General features: G+C 35.4%; 1 protein-coding gene and 1 long non-coding RNA gene across 2 annotated transcripts in view; one reads left to right on the top strand and one right to left on the bottom strand.

Moving 5' to 3' along the window:
* Positions 1-14329, top strand: part of LOC129890536 (uncharacterized) — a 36211-nt gene extending 21882 nt beyond the window's left edge. Inside the window, exon 2 of the mRNA XM_055966073.1 lies at positions 12779-14329. Coding sequence (XP_055822048.1) covers positions 12779-13714 — 936 coding nt within the window. The 3' untranslated portion in view covers positions 13715-14329. The remainder of the gene's footprint in view (positions 1-12778) is intronic.
* Positions 14330-15057: 728 nt separating this feature from the next.
* LOC129890847 (uncharacterized) lies at positions 15058-16887 on the bottom strand. The gene is made up of 2 exons (XR_008767049.1): positions 16158-16887; positions 15058-15392 (listed from the first exon to the last, which is right to left on the bottom strand). It is a non-coding gene; the product is annotated as an uncharacterized LOC129890847 (long non-coding RNA).
* Between the last annotated feature and the right edge of the window lie 4469 nt (positions 16888-21356).

Below are 21356 nucleotides of genomic sequence, written 5' to 3'. Positions count from 1 at the left end.
GGCTGAAAATATATTCCTAAATTGGTCAAGGATGATACATATATAATTTGAGATAATTCTCAAATTGCCCCTTCCCAAAAGTTCTAAAATAGTAGGGTAAAACGCTCTTGGCGCGATAGTGGCGCATCGCGCCACTGCAGCGCCAAGTTGATTAGGAGTAAAAACCCTGCAACCCAATAGTGGCGCATCGCGCCAGGGACCAAACTACTAAGGCTGTTTTGTGGCGCGATAGTGGCGCGTCATGCCCTTACAGCGCCCAGCCAATTTTCTGGGTTCTGGGAAAATTGGCCTGAAAAACCCTGCACACCTCGTAGTGGCGCCAGGGACCAAACTACTGAGGCTTTTTTGTGGCACGATAGTGGCTCATCGCGCCACTGCGGCACCAAGCCCACATTCCAGCAGTTGCGACCCAGGCCTAAAATTCTTGTCGTGCTAATTCGTCTTCGGAACATCATATCTTTTGACTCCAAACTCTAAAATTTACATTCTTAGTGGCGTTGGAAAGAAGACTCGATGACCTTTAATTTAATAGGTCGTGGGCCATCCAGATCGTCGTCCTTCAAAAGATAGGGTCGTTAGAAGTCAACCCCTTATGGAAACTCCTCCTCAAACTTAGCCACGATGAATCTTTTGGATTTGATTTGGTCCTAGGGGTCCTTCATGACCCCACATCACCTCTAATGCTGCTCAATTTCTCAAAGACTCATCTTAACTCATGCAAATGCTCCACAATACGCGAGTTCGACCCTACCCAAATATAAGAAGGGTCCGAATCTTAGGGAAAATATTGAGGGGTATTACATTATCTCCCCCTTGGGATCATTCGTCCTCGAATGACGAGTGACCAAGAATGGACTCGGGGTATAAATCACAATCAGAATTTAGTCAATCAACCAATCAAACTCATAATGCGCAAACATATTCAAGTCAAGGAAATGGACATTACCTTCAACATTCTCATCAGTAGGCACGAATAGATGTGGATATTTAGATTTCATGGCTTCCTTCACTTCCCATGTGGCTTCCTCAACAAATTTGTTTCTCCACAGGACTTTGACTGAGGCGATCTCTTTGTTCCTCAACTTGCGAATTTGGAGATCAAGAATTTGGACCGGAACCTCTTCATAGGATAAGCTATCCTTAACTCCAATACTATCAATAGGGACTACCAACGAGGGATCGCCTAAGCACTTCTTCAACATCAAAATATGGAATATCGGATGAATAGAGGCTAGCTCTGAAGGTAACTCCAACTCATAAGCAACACTTCCAATCCACCTTAAAATTTGGTAAGGACCAATATATCGAGGACTAAGCTTCCCCTTCTTTCCAAACCTCATGACGCCCTTTATGGGTGACACTTTCAAGTATACCCAATCACCAACCTCAAACTCCAAGTCTCTCCTCCTCACATCGGTGTAAGATTTTTGGCGACTTTGGGCTATCTTTAGCCTATCTTGAATAACTCTCACCTTCTCCATGACTTGGTGAACAAAATCAGGCCCAATCAACTCAACTTCACCAACCTCAAACCATCCAATTGGTGATCTACACCTCCTCCCATACAAAGCTTCATAAGGAGCCATTTGAATGCTTGCATGATAGTTATTATTATATGCAAACTCTATGAGAGGTAAGTGATCATCCCAATTTCCTTTGAAGTCAAGCACACAAGCTCTCAACATATCCTCTAACGTCTGAATGGTGCGCTCCGCTTAGCCATCCGTCTGGGGATGAAAGGTCATACTAAGGTTCACCTTTGAACCCAGTCCCTTCTGAAAAGATCTCAAGAATTGGGAAGTGAATTGAGCTCCTCTGTCCGAGATGATGGACAAGGGGACTCCATGCATTCTGACAATCTCTTGAATGTATAACTTCGCATAATCTTCTGCGGTGTCAGTAGTCTTGCCAAGAAGTGAGCTAATTTCATCATTCTATCCACAATCACCCAAATCGAATCATGTTGTTTTCGGGACCTCGACAAACCCATAATAAAGTCCATGTTGATCATCTCCTACTTTTATTCCAGAATTTCTATGTTTTGAGCTAAACCATATGGCCTTTGATGCTCAACCTTCACCTATTGGCAATTCGGGCACTTGGAAACAAATTCTGCAATGTCTCTCTTCATCCCACTCCACCAATAGATTTCCCTCAAGTCATGGTACATTTTTGTAGAGTTCGGATAAATAGAGTATCTAGAACTATGCACTTCGGCCATAATCCTCTCTCGAACATCATCAACATCAGGCACACATAATCTATTTTGGTACCTCAACACACCATCTCCCCCTTTGATAAAAACCATTACCTTTTGTTTGTGAACAATTCCCTTCAATTAGAGAAGAACGGGATCTTGGTCTTGCTTCTCTTTTACCTCTGTCACAAGTGAGGATGCAGACCCATCCTGAACATTAACTCCACCTTCATTGTTCTCTTCAAGATGAACTCTCAATCGGGCTAATCTGTGCACCTCTCTAGCTAATTCTTTCCTTTCCTCCTCCATATGGGCAGTGCTACCCATAGACAACCTGCTAAAAGCATCAGCAAAAACATTAGCTTTACCTGGATGGTAAAGGATGCTCATATCATAGTTTTTGAGTAGCTCAAGCCATCTCCTCTGCCTCAGCTTGAGTTCCTTCTGGCTGAAGACGTATTGTAAACCCTTGTGATCGGTGAATACATCAACATGCACTCCATATAAGTAGTGGCGCCAAATTTTAAGGGCAAATACCACAGCTGCCAGTTCAAGGTCATGAGTTGGGTAATTCCTCTCATGAACCTTAAGTTGTCTTGAAGCATAGGCTATTACCTTCCCCTTTTGCATCAACACACAGCCCAAACCAACTCTAGATGCATCGTAATAGATCACAAAGCCCTCTGTTCCATCAGGCAAGGTTAGAACAGGAACAGTGGTTAGCTTGGTCTTCAATTTCTGGAAACTCTCCTCACAAGCATCGGACCATTGGAACTTAGCCTTCTTTTGGGTCAGCTTGGTCAATAGTGATGATATGGATGAGAATCCCTCTACAAACCTTCAGTAGTAGCTAGCCAAACCCAAAAAGCTCCTTATCTCTGTTAGGGATGTGGGTCTGGGCCAATTTTTCGTTGCCTCAATCTTCTGAGCATCTACCTGAATACCGTCTCCAGATACAATGTGGCCTAGAAAAGCCTCTGATTCAAGCCAAAATTCACATTTAGAGAACTTTGCATACAATACCTGGTCTTTTAAGGTTTGCAAGACGACTCTAAGATGATGGGTGTGATCCTCCTCATTCTTGGAGTAAACCAAAATATCATCTATGAATACAATCACAAACATATCAAGATACGGTTTAAATACACAGTTTATGAGATCTATAAAAGCTACGGGGGCATTAGTCAACCCAAAAGACATAACCAAGAATTCAAAGTGGCTATAACGGGTCCGAAAAGCTGTCTTTGGGATATCACACTCTCTTACCTTCAACTGATGGTAGCCCGATCTTAGGTCTATCTTTGAGAAACAGGTGGCACCCTGAAGTTGATCAAACAAATCATCTATTCTTGGGAGAGGGTACTTGTTCTTTATGGTGACCTTGTTTAGCTGCCTGTAATTGATGCACATCCTAAGGGACCCATCTTTCTTTTGTACAAATAGGATCGGAGCACCCCACGGTGAGACACTCGGCCTAATGAATCCCTTATCTAACAAGTCCTTCAACTATTCTTTCAACTCAGCCGGAGCCATTCTATATGGAGGGATTGAGATAGGCTAGGTATCAGGAAGAACATCAATCCCAAAGTTGATCTCCCTATCAGGAGGGACTCCAGGCAGGTCTTCAGGAAAGACTTCGGGAAACTCATTGACAATTGGGACCGACTTGAGGGATGGAGACTCAACATTATCGTCTTTCACTCGGACAATGTGATAGATACACCCTTTTGAGATTAGCTTCCTGGCCCTAAGGTAAGAAATAAACTTACCCTTAGGCATAACAGGACTACCCTTCCACTCCATGATAGCTTCATTTGGGAATTTAAACTTAACAATGCAAGTCCTACAATCAATAGAGGCATAACAGACATAAAGCCAATCCATGCCAAGGATCATATCAAAATCGACCATGTCCAACTCAATTAAGTCGGCCAAGGTGTCCTTGTGATGGATTGACACAGTGCAATCTCTATAGACTTTCTCAGCTTAAACAGGATCACCGACAGGAGTAGCTACGCAAAAAGGCTCACGAAGATATTCAGGAATTTTATTGAATTTACTAGCCACATAAGGAGTCACAAAAGATAGGGTAGCACCCGGATCCATCAATACATAACAATCAAGAGAACAGACTCGTATCATACCCGTTATGACGTTTACAGAGTTCTCCTGATTTTGACGACTACCCATGGCATATAGAAGGTTTGTACCTCCACCTGTACTTGAAGTAGTGCCCCTCTGATTACCTCTAGCCGGCGGTGCAGTGGCAGAATGCTAGACTCTTTTTCCCTCTCTTGGACACTCCGTCTAGAAATGGTCTATTTGGTCACATTTATAACAACCAACCCTTCTTGCTCTACATTCTCCCAAGTAGAGCCTACCACACTTGCCGCATGGTGGCTTCCCTCTCGAGCCTTGACTTATGCTGGCCTAGGATTAAGAACCCTGGGTCTAAGATTTTGGTGACTCTGTCCTTGCCGATCATACCTGTTCTGCGGCATAGATGCACTGGCAGTGGATGAGGCATAGTTGGAAGGCCTCTTCTGGAAGAAGGACCTGTTGCCCTTGTTTTGCCTCTTTTCATTCTCATGGCCCGCTGATTTTACCTTCTTTCTCAGATGCTCCTCTCTGTATTTTCTCTTCTCATCCTCCACCTGTTGAGCATACACCATTAATTTGGAAATATTCATATTTGAGATCAACAATGCTGCTTTGCATTCCCTCTTCACAGGCCTCCCTAATCCGGAGATGAACTTCCTTATCTTTGACCTCACATCTGGGATCATTTCTAGAGCATACCTGGATAGCTGGATGAACTTCAGGCCATACTCCTTAACTATCATACCCTCCTGTTTCAGATTCACAAATTCCTCCACTTTCTCTTCCCTCAATTATCGGGGAAAGAAGTAGTCAAGAAAGGCTCCCTCAAATTCATCCCACATAACAGGTTCAGCATCCTCACCTCTACATTGTTCCCATTGGTTATACCAGATGTTTGCCACATCCTTGAGCTGGTAGGACACCAACTCAACCCCCTCAACCTCCGTAGCATGCATAGCTTTCAAGATTTTCCACATCTCATCAATAAAGTTTTGGGGGTCTTCATCAACCTTAGAACCCGTGAATGCTAGAGGATTCATCCTCAAAAAGTCTCTAATTCTAATGGCAGCAGACTATTCTTGGGAACTAGAGCTAAGAGTTAGCAAACTCTGGTTACCATTCCGGGCAGCCATTAATTGCGTGAGCATTGCAATCGCCTTACGAAATTCTGCCTCTGATGTGGGTGCAGGCAGGGTAGCAGGAACTTGAGGCACCTCTGAGTATCTCGCAGGTCGGCCTCTAGCCCTTACCGGGCACACCTCAGACTGAGGCATCCCTATATTATCGGCATTTCTCTGGCTAGCAGTACGTTTTGGAGGCATTATCTGTAACGTATAAACGCACAAATTATAAGGAAAGTTTCATAGAGTTTAACTCCATCGCATGAATTCAGAGTATAAAAGAAGGGAAACAATTCCTAATGTCCTACAGCCTCCTGCTTATAAGTGTGGTGCACAACACACCCATAAGCAAGACTCTACTAGACACGGCTTCATAGACTCCCTAGGACTCTTGAACTCTGTGCTCTGATACCATGTTTGTCACGCCCCAGGAGGGTACCCTAGACATGACCGACACTCGAAAGCCATTTTTGACCTTCAAGTGAACCACCTGATTCAGTCACACTATCATTCAATCACATTCACTCAAAGGAGGGTTCAATCATAACATACTATTCACAATATGGGGGCCGAAGGCCAAACATTATCAACTCAACCAAACAAGTATAATAGGACTCCTCAAGGTAACAGTCCAACCTCCCCATACTCTAGTCTATAAAGCCTCTATCAAAGTCTAGGAGGTGCCAATGACAAGCCCATGGCTACCAACAATCAAAATAAGGAGACAAAATGAAACTATACAGGGAGCTCAAGATCCTCCGAAAACTAGGAGGACTCACCAAGTAGCTGGAAGTGTGTGGATAATCAACGGTGCGCCGGTTGATGATCTCTGGTACCTGTCTCTGCATCATGAAATGATGCAAGCCAAATGGCGTCAGTACGTGGAATGTACGAGTATGTAAAATGGTCGGATGAAACAAATATCAAGAAAACATCAATATCAACTCAAGATCTCAACTCATATATATACATAACAACTCACTCAAGTGTCCTAAGTCTAACAAGAAATGGTTTAGACGGGACCAATCACAAGCCAATCGACTCAACTGACTTGGAGTACTATCAAGACCTAAATGGTAGTTTCTCTTATCCGACAACCATCACCTATGAGCCAGTGATAGTACAACAATCAGACATTATTGCCACGTCCGTCCATACCTTGCCAGGGCATGAATGCCTCCTTAATCATGGATACCATCGATTAGTCAAGTCCTATCATTTCAGGACAATAAAATAGGAAATATTCGACTTTAACGGTTCAATCCCACGAGAAGCATCTGACTTTAACGGTTTCATACCTACCTACGTTGGCGGCATATAGTTTCTGGGGTTCGAGTATGGACTACACTCTTACCCGCTTCGGGGCTCGATACTCCTCCCATGAATCCATGCTCATAAGACTCCCTCCAATCATCTCAAACAAGCCTCACGGCTAGTTTCATGTGGGACATTGCCAACTCATCACCTCTATTCTTATTTCAACTCAATTAAGTCATAATGGCAAGTCCCATTTAGGATCTCGTCCACTCATCAATTCTATCCTCCAATCAACTCAATCAAGCCTCATTTAGATAAGCATTTATAACCTCTCCTTAGGACTCATCACAACTCTAAGGCTTTAACCCAACAATTCAAGTAGAATAGCACATTCAAGAAGATTGACTTATGCAACATAATCACATGGTTAAAGAGATCAACAAAACATAATAATAAGTCATGTCCATCAACTCATACTAACATGAAGGTTTTAGGAATTTCGTAGCTCAACAACATCAACACCAATAAAGTCAAATTAATAGGAGACAAAACTCATTCAAACATAAACCATACTAAGAAACTCCATTCTCATGGACCTCTAACCTCAAAGCAAGAGTAGGGCACATGGGTGGACTCAACCCATGTTTTGGATAGCCTTACATACCTTAGTGGAGACTTGGAGAAAACCTTGATGTCGGGTCTTCAATGGAGAACTCGAATCTTGGAGCTCTTGGAGGCAATTCCTTGTTAGAAATGGAAAAGAAGAAGAAGAGAGAGAGAGAGAGAGACTCCTAGGGATTTTAGAGAGAGAGAGGGGGCTGAAAATATATTCCCAAATTGGTCAAGGATGATACATATATAATTTGGGACAATTCCCAAATTGCCCCTTCTCAAAAGTTCTAAAAAAATAGGCTAGAACGCTCCTGGTGCGATAGTGGCGCATCGCGCCACTGCAGCGCCAGGTCGATTAGGCGTAAAAACCCTGCAACCCAATAGTGGCGCATCGCGCCAGGAACCAAACTACTGAGGCTGTTTTATGGCACGATAGTGGCGCATCGCGCCCTTACAGCGCCTAGCCAATTTTCTGGGTTCTGAGAAAATTGGCCTGAAAACCCCTGCACACCTCGTAGTGGCGCGCCGCGCCAGGGACCAAACTACTGAGGTTGTTTTATGGCGCGATAGTGGCGCATCGCGCCACTGCACCGCCAAGCCCAGATTCCCAGCAGTTGCGACCCAGGCCAAAAATTCCTGTCGTGCTAGTTCGTCTTAGGATCGTCATATGTTTTGACTTCAAACTCCAAAATTTATATTCTTGGTGGCGTTGGAAAGAAGACTCGACGACCTTTAATTTAATAGGTCATGGGCCACCCAGATCATCGTCCTTCAAAATATAGGGTCGTTAGAAGTCAACCCCTTATGCGAACTCCTCCTCAAACTTAGCCACGACAAATCTTTTGGATTTGATTTGGTCCTAGGGGTCCTTCATGACCCCACATCACCTCTAACGCTGCTCAATTTCTCAAAGACTCGTCTAAACTCATGCAAATGCTCCACAATTCTCGAGTTCGACCCTACCCGAATACAAGAAGGGTCCGAATCTTAGAGAAAATTTTGAGGGGTGTTACAGCTTCCAACATGATTTTTCCATACTCAGGACTCGAACCCGAGACCTCTGGTTAAGGTTGAAATATTCCCACCACTGCACCACAAGTCATGTTGGTGATAAGGGCAAAGTTAATACATGAATAAGTTGGTTATTCATGTATTAATTTTATACCAAGTTTGGTTTGCAAATACAATAAAAGTTATTCATGTATTAACTTTGTACAATGTTTGGTTGGTGTGTTTTCAAATGTTGTATAAAAGTTATTCTTGTAGTGATTTCATACGATGTTTGGTTGTATTTTATAATTCTACATAGCTAATATTCACATAACTTATGAGAAAATCTATGTATAATTTTTTGCAGGGTAGAAGGTGGAATAAGTTATTAGGATATTAGTTATACATGGATTAAAATAGTAAACACATTTACCCTTATCAATTTATTTTTAAATTTTTCACCTCAATATTTTAATAGTGAAAAATCATTTACTAACACCTCTGAAAATAAATACAAGCTTACTGATATTATTGAAGATGTATAAATCATATTAGCAAAATTAGGAAGATGAAACACCATTCTTGTTCTCCACGGACACCTAGAACCAGTTGTTTTAGTTTATTTCTTAATTAGTTTAAGTCCTTTTGTTTTGCCCTCATTTTGCTCTCACCCAGTTATTAACTTTTAAATCCTTCTATTTTTTTTCTTTTGGATCAGAGCATCTGTTTGGGCCTGATGGATTTTGTTACTTTTTTTATTAAATAAAAACGTTCCATGTGCCCATACTTTTATATATATATTAAAAGTATAAGACCTTAATAATGTTGATTGAACTTTTTACCTTTCACTAAAAGATTTTATTTTAGACAAAATCGTCTTTTTTAATATGTTATTTTAATATTTAGAATTTTAAAAGCAACTAAATTTTGTGTATTAAATTTTTTCTTATTTAAATTATGTAATATAATAAATTTATATTAAAAAAAAGGAACAAAGAAAACATTGAAGTGAAATATAATAAATTTATACGAAAAAGGAACAAAGAAAATATTGAATAGAAACCTGCAGCACTTAGAACTCCTTTTAGGTTAGGTCATTCTTTATTATTTATTACAAAATATTATTCTTGCAATACTCCACCTTAATTATTCCCCAAAAAAAATATTGCAGGTTTGTTCACAATTAGTTTTCCTACGGGTAGTCTATAATTTTATTGAAGATTCTTTCAAATTGTATATATGAAGTCAAAAAAAATGTATATATAATAGAAGATGAACTGTATTAATTATTACTATTTGTTGTTAATTATATTTTGGTTTTTAAAATATTTTTGTTAATAGACAATGAATGGTATTTAGCTATTACTATTTGTTGTTTATTATATTTTTGGTTTTCACACTTTTTTGTTGTTGCTATTATCATGTATGATTTTTCTTATTGGTTACGTTGTTATGTTTGCCTCCTCTATTGGCTTCTAATAGGATTTTCTTTTGGTTAATTTTTGTCAATCTTTAGATTTATCAGAAACATTCTATCTATCTCACAAATATGTAAAGTAAAATCCGTGTACATCCTATCCTTTCAAAATTTCACTAGTGAAATTACATTGAGTATTTTGTTATTGTACTTATTGTAGGTAAAAGTGTAATCACCTGTTTGAACCAAATTTTAACGTTTAAAACTTCTTTCTAATAATAATTTGTATAAAGTTCAAAAACTAATCAACTCTCCTACCTTTTGTTTTAAGTTGTAAACTCATACAAATTCTACGTATAATGAAGCAACACTTTGATCTACCTCCTGTCCCTATATAAAGGGTATATTGCATTCTTATTTTTAATTAGACCTTTTTATTTGAATTTGTATTGATTTCGTATGTATCTAGACGTTGTTATAATGTTATGTTGCTTTGGTCATAAATTACTCTGTTGGATGACAAAAATATAAATAACTTACATTTTTAAAGTGAAACAAAGCTATATTCCCAAATTTGTTTTTCATGTTTTGATTTGACATAAAGTTTAATAAATTAAAGAACAATTTTGAATTTTGTGGTATTAAATTAAAGATATGTCAAATGTACCAAAATTATCTTTTGATCTTGTGGCTTTAAATATGACATGTGAAAAATTAAAAGAGTTGTCAAAGCAAGAAAGAGACATGCATTTCAAATGGATTTATAAAAAATAGGACAAATAAATTAAAATCAAAGGAGTTACTATAGTTGAAACTTTTTTTTGGTGATTTTATGATTAGATAAATCTTTTATATCATAAGTCAGTGGTCGGAGTAGATTAAATAGGTGTGTGGGCTGATGTATTCAGCATTTTACTATTAAAGTTGTCCAACTATAGAAGAATTGTAAACATAAAAGTTAATATTATTAATCAAATAATTAATTAATATATAATTATTATCTAATGAGGTCAGGCACAAGAAAAGGGAGACAACTGTGGAAGTAATGAAACTTGAATTTAAACTTCTCAGAGGCAATGAGGAGTTTAAAAATTGAAAACATTTTTCGCTTTTGTTTAAAGAAAAAATCTAAATAGTGTAGTTGTTTCTTTTAATGGATTACACTTATTTATATATTGAAAGAGTTTTAGTAAATTATTTTATGTACATTGGAAAAGAGTAAAAAAATGTATTGTTATTATACGTAGAAAAGCTATAAGTTCTACCTAGCCAAACACGTGATAACTTTTGCATATTAATACTACCTCTGGATTATTTTTTGTTATTATGATGGACTCATACAAATAAATGATTCATGAATTTTTTTCATAACTTAAGATGGAGAAAACATAACTAAATTTAAAATGGACAGGTTCTTTTTGAATACTAGATCTGTATGCATATGAAAAATTATTGTGTTTATATAAGTTTTATATTAGCGTTTTAATAAAAATATTCTTCAAATGTTTGAACAACTTTTTATATCCTTCATTATCATAATTTCATATTAAATAAAAAAATAATTTAAAACTAGTACTAATGTTATTTGTGTAGACCAAAATTCTAATCATAATCAAATTCAGTTAGACTTAGAAATACAATTTTAAAAGGATATGAATTTTTTACAAAAAACAAAGGATATGAATTGGAGTCGGATAAGGATTAAGAATCATTGAATATGAAATTTTTTGAGATATCAAGGTTTTTAAAAGAGAACAAAATATTATCAAAATTTTCACCAATTTTTTTACCTTTAAAGTTAGATATTTCCTCCATGATGAAATTTAATGTGGGATATTACTATAATATTGGATAGAATAGGACTCAATTTCATCCCTTAATCGAGGAGTAATTAAAAATTAAATGTAAATTAGTAAAATCTTATTCTGTTTGGACTCAACTCTTTTAATAAGAACTACAATTAAAATTTACAAATAACCGAGTAATCAAGTGTTATTCTCCCTTTTATAATGAAAACAAGATCTTTTAATTTATTACCGGGATATACATGCTATAAATGCAAATATAAATGTTGATTGATCAAAACCTTAAACTTTTCTAGAAATGAATTAAAAAGAAAAGTAGAACAAACAAATTATAAAGAAAAACTTATTAATTAACGTTGTAAATAATGTACACTTAACTATAAAAATTATTTGGTATTAATGTATGAAAACACCCTCTAACCAATAAGTTTGCATTTTGTACGAGCAGAATAATATAACACAATTATTTATAACAATTATAATAATTGTATAAAAAGTTAAAATTAATGTTTGATACCATTAATTTATAATTACAATTACAATTATTTAAGGAATGTTTTCTTTGATACCTAACAATTTATACGATAGTAAAACCATGAGATCCTTAATAATGATGTTTGAATTTTTTGTCCTTCATTAAAAGACCATATAATAGACAAAATTGTGATGAAAATTATTATTATAGTACCGTTTGTTTTGTAATATTTTTTCTTTGTTTAGGGTTAAGATTCACTTTGGTTTAGGAACTTTTATCAAAATTGATTTAAGATTTTTCTCCAACTAATACTATTTATGTAGAATTTTAAAACTAAAAAGATTCAGAATAATGAGAAATGGATGAAACACTATAAAAGTAGCAAGTGTTCTACATTATTATTAAAACTCTTGATAATCACGACTAGCTCTAACAAGATAAAACTTGCGTGTATATTCTTGATAGACAATTGTAATTGTAATTGTCATCTATTATAAAAAATTTGAATAAGTCAAGGGCAAATTTCACAATCAAACAGTTGGTACATCTTTTGTTTTGAGTTGTATATTCATCTGAACTTTTAACTCTTTGTTGTAGCCTATGTCACATTATCAAGCATTCCTATAAAAACCATCTTACCTTCACCTTGTTAACAAGTAATAAAAAAAGTACCAATGAGTCAATTATGTTATGTTTAGGCTGGATATATACCTAATATAATTAGGAAATTTCTCTTATCCTAAACTAAAATTTGGTATAATTTGAAACTCCCCCCTCTGATATTTGTGCATTTTTCCCTGACAGAATGTAGAGAAGCCTGAGCCTTCTGCTAAATCAAGGGACCAAAATGAAGGCAGCAGGAAAAAGCCTGCTTGGGAAGTGAAGGAATTACAGAGTAGGGATAGGCAAACAAAGCTCAAAGCCAATGCCTTCTTTGCATCTTTTGACCAATGCAGTGACAAGGCTGCTGGAGAGAGTGCATGCACAGCACTAGTAGCTGTTTTCTCACATTGGCTACAATCGAATAGAGATGCAATGCCCACGAGATCAGAATTTGATAACCTCATACTACAAGGTTCCACAGAATGGAGAAAGCTATGCCAAAATGATATTTACATCAATGATTTCCCAAACAAGCACTTTGATTTAGAGACTGTCCTGCATGCTCGTATTCGACCTATAGCCATCTCGCATGATCAATCCTTTGTTGGATTCTTCAGCCCTGAGAAATTTGACTCATTACAAGGGGTAATGTCATTTGATCAGATATGGGACAAGATTAGTAGTGTCACGGATGGTTTTGAAATTGAACCTAGAGTTTATATTATTAGTTGGAACGATCATTTCTTCGTATTGAAGGTGGAAGAAAGTGCTTATTACATTGTTGATACGTTGGGAGAAAGGCTATATGAGGGTTGCAGCAAAGCATACATACTAAGGTTTGACAATAACACTATGATATATGAGAATGTTGCAGAAGAGAAGTCACAGAAAAATGATACTAAGGATAAGGAAGAGATGATATGCAAGGGGAAAGAATGCTGCAGAGAATTCATCAAGAGATTTCTCGTTGCTATCCCTCTAAAGGAACTCGAGGAGCAAGAGAAAAAGGAGACAGTTTCTTATGTATCCCTTCATCATCGATTGCAGATAGAGTTCAACTTGAGTTACTTGCTGTCTTCTTCGTCATCGTCTTTAACATCATCACCTTTCTCTTCTTCTGCTACTCCTACACCTTAAATTTAGGATGTACATTGAATTTGCTTAGTGTATATCTGTATCATAGTACTGCCAATTACAAATAGGAGCATACTGACTAGACATAGAAGAGACATTGTACACTCTAATGCTGTTAGAGATGCTATATCAAACATGATTAGACCGTGTCATAAAGGTGTTTCAAGAATTTTAGATATAATTGACATGAAAACAGTATGAACACTAAACACCAAAATCGAAAATCAATGGGTGAAGTAGCGTAGAACATTAATAAAACTTCTCAGTGCCCTTGTAGGGAAGACAGTGTGCATATCCAAGAAACATCTCAAGAAAGTTTGGGCCTTCATTAACTATTAATCATTTTCTCGGTGAAATGGACTAGTTAGGATTGGATTCTTTTTGGTTTTGTGATGTGCAGTGAATCTGCATCTTTGGTGTAATATTAAGACTTGTTCCAATATTTGGTTGGATGTTGTGCATTGAATATTTATTTTTGAGGGCAATGAGCCAATGATGGATGGATGGACCTCCACGCATAATATAAAGGAATATTTGATCCAAATACGTACGTCCTGTCCATTTTAGAGATATGAAAGCTACAAAAGTGCTTACAGCAGAAGATATTTCAGCACATTCAAGGCCATGTTTGAACTACTTAAATGTGCAATTTGTGTTCTAAAGAGCTAACATAAAAGATAATGGAAGAATTCACAATTATGAGATTTCTATCACCATAATCCAATTATCCATAACTTTTAGAAACTAATAAGCAATAACAACACTTGTTTCCAGAATCCAAACAAAGAATAAGTCCACTAACAATTAACCATGGATCTGTGTCTGTTGGAATTTTGTTTAAATTAAATTATTAATATAAGTTTTCTTAAATAAAAGAGTGTATCATTTTATTTTTTAGTTGGTGTCTTTTAAATGAAATAGTGTATCTTTTTATTTTTTAGTTGGTATCTTTTAAATGAAAGAGTGTCTTTTAATTCTTTAGTTGATGTCTTGTAAGTGAAAGGTTGTGTCTTTTCATTCTTTGGTTACCACCAATTCTATTTAAATCCAACTACTGAAGATTTACAAACAATCCATTACAGAAAATATTTTCTTTACAACATTTGTTACATCCCTATTTTTGCAAATAAGGCGCATTGTTGTGGGATTCGTAAAAAAAATCAATATTTAATAGTTTAAAAAGAAATTTAAAGAAAGAATATTATTTTAAGAAGTCGTCACCTAATTTTAGGATAATTAGGACACCAATTAATTATTATAAAATATCTACGAAACCAATAGATTCCGAAGGGAAGGTATTAGCATCCTTCAGAACTCATTTTTTTAAATTGAGGAGGAGATAAAAATGATGCATAAGTATAAACATAAAATATACACAAAGAATAAAATAATATTCTAAAGCCAATAATATACATAATAACAAATTAAAAATATGATTCGAATTTAATTCGAATAGCTTTTTCGGGAGGAAACTAAAGGTGGACAATCCTCAATGAAGACCTAACGAGAGGCTGAATCCAAACAACATTTGATTTGAAGCACAAAGCCCTTCGAACGAAGAAGCTTCCTCGGCGATGTGTCTTCTTTCTCCTTACTCTGGGGATGAAGCCGTAAGCCGAACAGAATACGAACTTGCTTGCTCTATTTGATTCAGGTTCGAGCCCTTTTTTTCCACCAGTTCCTGTACGTGGAATAATTTCTAGTGAGTAAAGTAGTCTACCACCTCATGGAATATAAGGTTTTCATGAGGCTAATCTTGAACCGACATCCAACAATAAATAAAACCCGTCTTATTAACATGGAAGGCCTTACAAATTGACGGTAATTTCTTCATCGGCCAATTTCAACTTGTAATATATAATGCAAACTTGAATTCAAATTTTCGTCTTTTAAAATGGGGAAGCCTCGAAAACCGACATAGAGATTTTTTCATTGGTCAATTACAAAAGATCTCATGTAACTAAATATAATAAAGTAGTATGCAAACAGTAACCAAACTGACACAATATAACTTACTTGAAAATTCTAAATAATAATAATGATAATAAATTGCATAAAATCAAAAGTAATACCCATTAAAATTTGGTATTTCCCAACGAGAGCTATCAAAAAGAGATAAAAAATCAATAATTGGAAAATGCAAATAATAAGGATGAAAATAGCTTCAACATCTTTTATCAATAAAAAATAAAATAAGATAATTACAATGGTGCAAAAATTAGTCAAGAACTAAATTTTCAATATCACAGGAACAACATAATTGAAGCAAAACATAATAAAAATTATAATCACAACTAAAACAAAGCATAATATGTAAAACAAATATAAATACAATAATGATAAGAGAACGTAAAGATTAAAATCTACAACAAACAACCCATCAAGATGAAAAATAATAACTAACAGTTAAAACAAAATAAGAACAAAATAGTGACGAGTACATTACCTTTCCTATCAGATTTGGAACTTTATGGACTGGGGTTAGCTTGCCGGAGCTGAATTCACGACAGGGTGTGTCACAACAGCATGGTTTTGATGATCGTTTCAGGCAAAGCTTGCAACACAGGTTTGCTTGCCGACGATGGAGAAGAATAAAATGGGTTATGGGGTTCTGGTGCTGAGGGCGAGTTTGATAAAGAACAGATTTTGGGTATTAAAGGGTTCTTAAAAATAAACCGCAAATGTTTTAATTTTTTTTTAACATTGTACCACTTATATGAAGATATATACAGTTGGGTTATTGATGCATATCAAGAAAAGTCAATTGTGTGATAGGTGCAATTTTGGTTTAATTTTATCTTATTGTGATGATGTGCGTAAATTGAGGAATTGTGTAGTAAGTAAAATTATGGCTTTTGATGTCATGTGCATTCCATTGATGAAGAAGAAGTCAAACATATGGTGTGGGGCCACTTTCTTTGAAAAGAAGAGGCCCCCTTTTATAAAATTATGGGCTCAAAATTATTGGATCCAAAATTATGAGCTAATTAAATATTTTGAGTAATTTAATATATGTTTGTGTTAAGAAAATATTAAAATGAATATGAACAAATATAACAAATGACATATAAAAATGCAAATTAACGATCTATGATAAAAATAGCTATAATTGAAATTAAAAAAAATAAACTGATCATCATCTAAGGATAATTACTAATAAAATTGATTTAAAATTAAAAAAAATGCACTTTTGAACTATTTAACGAATAAAAACTCAAAAGTGTTAATTTAAAAAATTTCAGGCCAAAATTTGGTGTCAACAACTTGTTCTTTTATTTGCTTAGGATTAATGAAAGAAATTATGGACAAACAAAGTTGACGAACCCAATTTTGGTTTGATAAACTTTGAACAAAGTGATATGAGACGTTAGTAAAGCTATTGTACAATACTCTACGTCCGTCAACGAGGATGAAAATATACATAAAAAGGAAAGAATTGCTCCAAAACTGAAAACACTTATATACCTTGGATGTTACTTCCAAAAATGTCCAGTGAAAAGTTGTGTACCTTTGAAAGAAAGACGATCTACATAGCATGTCACTTAGAGGGAGATGAGATCCCAACGTATCACTTTTTAAGGAGGTGACGTCCCAGCATGTCACTTTTTGGGGAGATGACTTCCCAACATGTCATTTTTTGGGGAGGTGACGTCCTAATGTGTCACTTTTTAAAGAAGTGACGTCCAAAAATATCACTTTTTGGGAAGATGACGTCCCAATGTGTCTCTTTTTAAGGAGGTGACGTCAAAACATGTCACTTTTAGGGAGATGACGTCCCAATTTATATTTGAAATGTCACTTGAAGGGATGTGACAGCCCAATATGTCTCTTTGAAAGGCGGACGACCCAATTATAACTTGAAATGTCACCTGAAGAGTTGTGACAACCCAATGTGTCCCTTGAAAGGCGGACGACACAATTTAAACTTGAAATGTCACTTTTTAAGGAGGTGACGTTCCAATGTATTCCTTGAAAGGCGGACGACCCAATTTGAACTTAAAATGACACTTTTTAGGGAGATGACGTCCCAATGTGTCGCTTAAAAGGTGGACGACCCAATTTGAAATTGAAATGTCACTTGAATGGATGCGACAACCCAACGTATCCCTTGAAAGGCAGATGACTCGATTTGAACTTGAAACGTCACTTGATGGGATGTGATAACCCATTGTGTCCCTTGAAAGGTGGATGATCCAATTTGAAATTTGAAATGTCACTTGAAGGGATGTGACAACTCAATATGTCCCTGGAAAGGTGGACGACCCAATTTGAATATGAAATGTCACTTGAAGGGATGTGACAACCCAACGTGTCCCTATTTGAATTTAGTGTGAATGGTGTATCACAAAACCTGCAATAACAATGTTAGTAGCAATGATGACATAAATGCAACATAAACTATGTAAACGTGGACTTATATGAACAATGAATGAGGTAATGATCCAATGTCTTACTTAACAAAATAACATCATGAATTTTATGAAAAATGTCAATTTAAAAGAAATAACAAATCAAAAAGTATCATTTTGAACGGCATGACAAACCAATTAAAAGAAAATGTCAATTCGAATGGCATGACAAACCAATTTTAAAAAGTATCATTTTGTATGAAATAACAAATCAACTTTAAAAATGAGTCATGTTTAAAAGGTATGATGACCCCAAAAAAATGCAACAATAAAAGTGAGTGGTCAGAGAAAATTCCTTTGACAAGTATTCAAAGGTGGGTATCAACCCATTTTTATTTTCCGAACAAGGAAACATATTTTAACTATAGTTAGCACCAACAATAGTATTGCATAGAAATTTCTCATTAATTTTTTCTCATTCAATCGAGATTGACTTCGAGGCAATTCATATGGATTCAAATGCTACCTCAAATGTACTTAAGTGATGACAATATCTGTTCATCTTGCTTCAAACAACGCCTTTGAACTAGGCTCAACATCATGCTTCAAGGGCTTTCACCAAAAAGAAAGTCTTAATTTGCACGCATTTAAAGTGTTTTGATTTGAGAAAATTTTGTAAAGTACACTCACACTCCAAAGAATATTCAATGCATGCAATTGTGATACCATAGACTTGGACTTTATGTAAATCTCCATTAATGTGAGAATGTTTGAAATAAAATCATGTAGGACTTGTAATCGGCTTGTAATATAGGTTTAGGCAAGGGTAGGATAGTCATTTGGGATAAAAGTGACTTAATTCTTTCTTGAGCATTGCATTGAATTTGTGCTTTCAACATTTGTTACGCCTTTAGTGCTTGATCCTCATTGTTGTCCCTTTTTTGTGTACATTGGACTTCTTTTGAAGGTTAACTTGTTTGAGCTTTTTTTTCCATCATCTTTTGACATTTCTCCTATTTGTTTAGAATGTTCTACTTCTTTTTTTTGCAATTTTGCTTGCTTGAACATGTTGAAAATTTTCAACTTTCATTTCTTTTGAAGTCATTCTTGTATCCTAAACTTTGAAAGACTTTTCAATTTTTGTCTTTGACATTTTTTAACTTTGAATCTTCTTTTGTAACTCATATGTCTTCAGTGCGCTAAAAAAGGTTGGGCCAAGAGAGATAGTGCGTACAAGCACTCAGAAAGGGTATGGGCTAAAATGTGGTTGTCCAAAAAAAAAGGCTTTAGGCTCAAAGTGAGATATGCTAAGGATTAATGTCATTTGATAAGCTTTGAAAGGCACAAATGGGTCAAAGAAGACCTACAGTCATTTTTCAAATCAAACATTACTCAAAATTTTACCTCAATAACATTTAGGCCAAGTTAGATCAACAATGCAACACAATTGAATTTAATTCAAAACTCACCACACAATGCATATGAAACAGTGAAGCTGGCTTTGTTCTTATCTAGAAAGCATGCAAGAGAATATTTTTACGTGCAAAAAAGGTATGAATGAGAGGTACCAAAAAAATCTATGATTTATCACGAAGTCAACCCTCTCCATTGTATTGGTTGTTCTTTAATATGCACACTCTAACTATGTTGGCACCAACTAAGTCAAAACATGATTTTAACAATGGAAAATATATTTATTTATTTATTGACTTTTTTTTGGATAAAGAATACTGAACCCTATAAGGGCTGTCTACGTATCTCATTTGAATGAGAATCAGGTGTGCGTAGTTCATGCGGATATTCACATAATATATGTTTTGAAAAGCAAATTTACTTTTTGAAAGAAAAAAATAACAGAATTGAAAAACCAATGAGTCATATTGAAGGGCAGACAACCCAATTTTAAAAAAATGTTAAACCAAACTTTTTAATAATAATAAAAATGTAAGATAAAGAAAATTTAATATATCTACTAAATATAATAACATGTAAAAAGATTAATATGAAGATATAGACAAACTTGAAGCGATACCTCGAAAGTCTGGTGTTTGAGTGCAGGCTATCCTCAATTTTTTTTGCCCCTGTTCTAGCTTCATCAAACTCTGGTATTGAATATTGTAGGAAATATCTTATTATGATTTTTTTTGAGATCATTCAAAAGAATCTTCCCTAGTTTTCGTTGTAAAAAGATGAAAAACTTACGAAGAATATGACTGAACCATTATGGCGCCTACGTATCCCGTTGAAGTAGGAATCAGGTCAAACGTAGTTCCAACAATTGACTAGGTAGCCATAATTTTTGTCAAGACAACTATAATTTTTGACTAAGCAGCCAGAACTTTTGACTAAGCAGTCGCAACAACTTTTGACTAAACAACCACAACTTTTGACTAAACAGCCACAATTGTTGACTATACAACCAAAACTTTTGACTAAGTAGCTGCAACTTTTGACTAAGCAGTCACAACTTTTGACTAAGCAGCCGCAGTTTTTGACTAGACAACCACGACTTTTGACCAACAACCACAACTTTAGACTAAACAATTATTTTTATGAATCATCAAGAGTGATTTTTGAAAGAACAGTAACCAAGAGGACAACTTGGGTTGGAACTTATGAAAATCATTGGAAACATGACGAACCAATAAATTGCTGATCGTTCCAAAAAAGTGTTAAATATAAAAAGTCCGACTGTGGTTTCACAGAATCATTCTTTAATATACTGTATATTCAATCAAAAGATGCCATAAATGTAGATGACAGTGTACATATAATTAAACTTGTAATGAATAAATAAATAAATAATGTAAAAGCATATAAATTACAAATAAATAACAAAATATACAGAGCATATGACATAATCAAAAATAAGAAAACCCTCCTCAATTTGAAAAAAAGAACTCATAATGGTTAGAACCTCTATGTCCCAACGGAGTCGCCATTCTGTTACATCCCTATTTTTGCAAATAAGACGCAACATCGTGGAACTCGTAAAAAAATATTATTTAATAGTTTAAAAAGAAATTTAAAGAAATATTATTGTTTTAAGGAGTTGCTACCTAATTTTAGGATAATTAAAAAACCAATTAATTATTATAAAATGTCTACGAAATCAATAGCTTCTAGGTAAGGGTTCAACTGATTCCGAAGGAAAGGTATTAGCGTCCTTCAGAATCCACAATTGTGGATCCCGACTGAACTCATGTTTTAAATTGGGGAGGAGATAAAAATGATGCATAAATATAAACATAAAATAAAATAATAATATTAAAATAGCCTAAATATTTGTCTAAATC

Source organism: Solanum dulcamara, chromosome 5 (assembly GCF_947179165.1).
Source record: "Solanum dulcamara chromosome 5, daSolDulc1.2, whole genome shotgun sequence".
NCBI lineage: Eukaryota > Viridiplantae > Streptophyta > Magnoliopsida > Solanales > Solanaceae > Solanum > Solanum dulcamara.
Note: the sequence above shows the minus strand (reverse complement) of the source record. Positions and strands in the feature narration are given on the sequence as shown.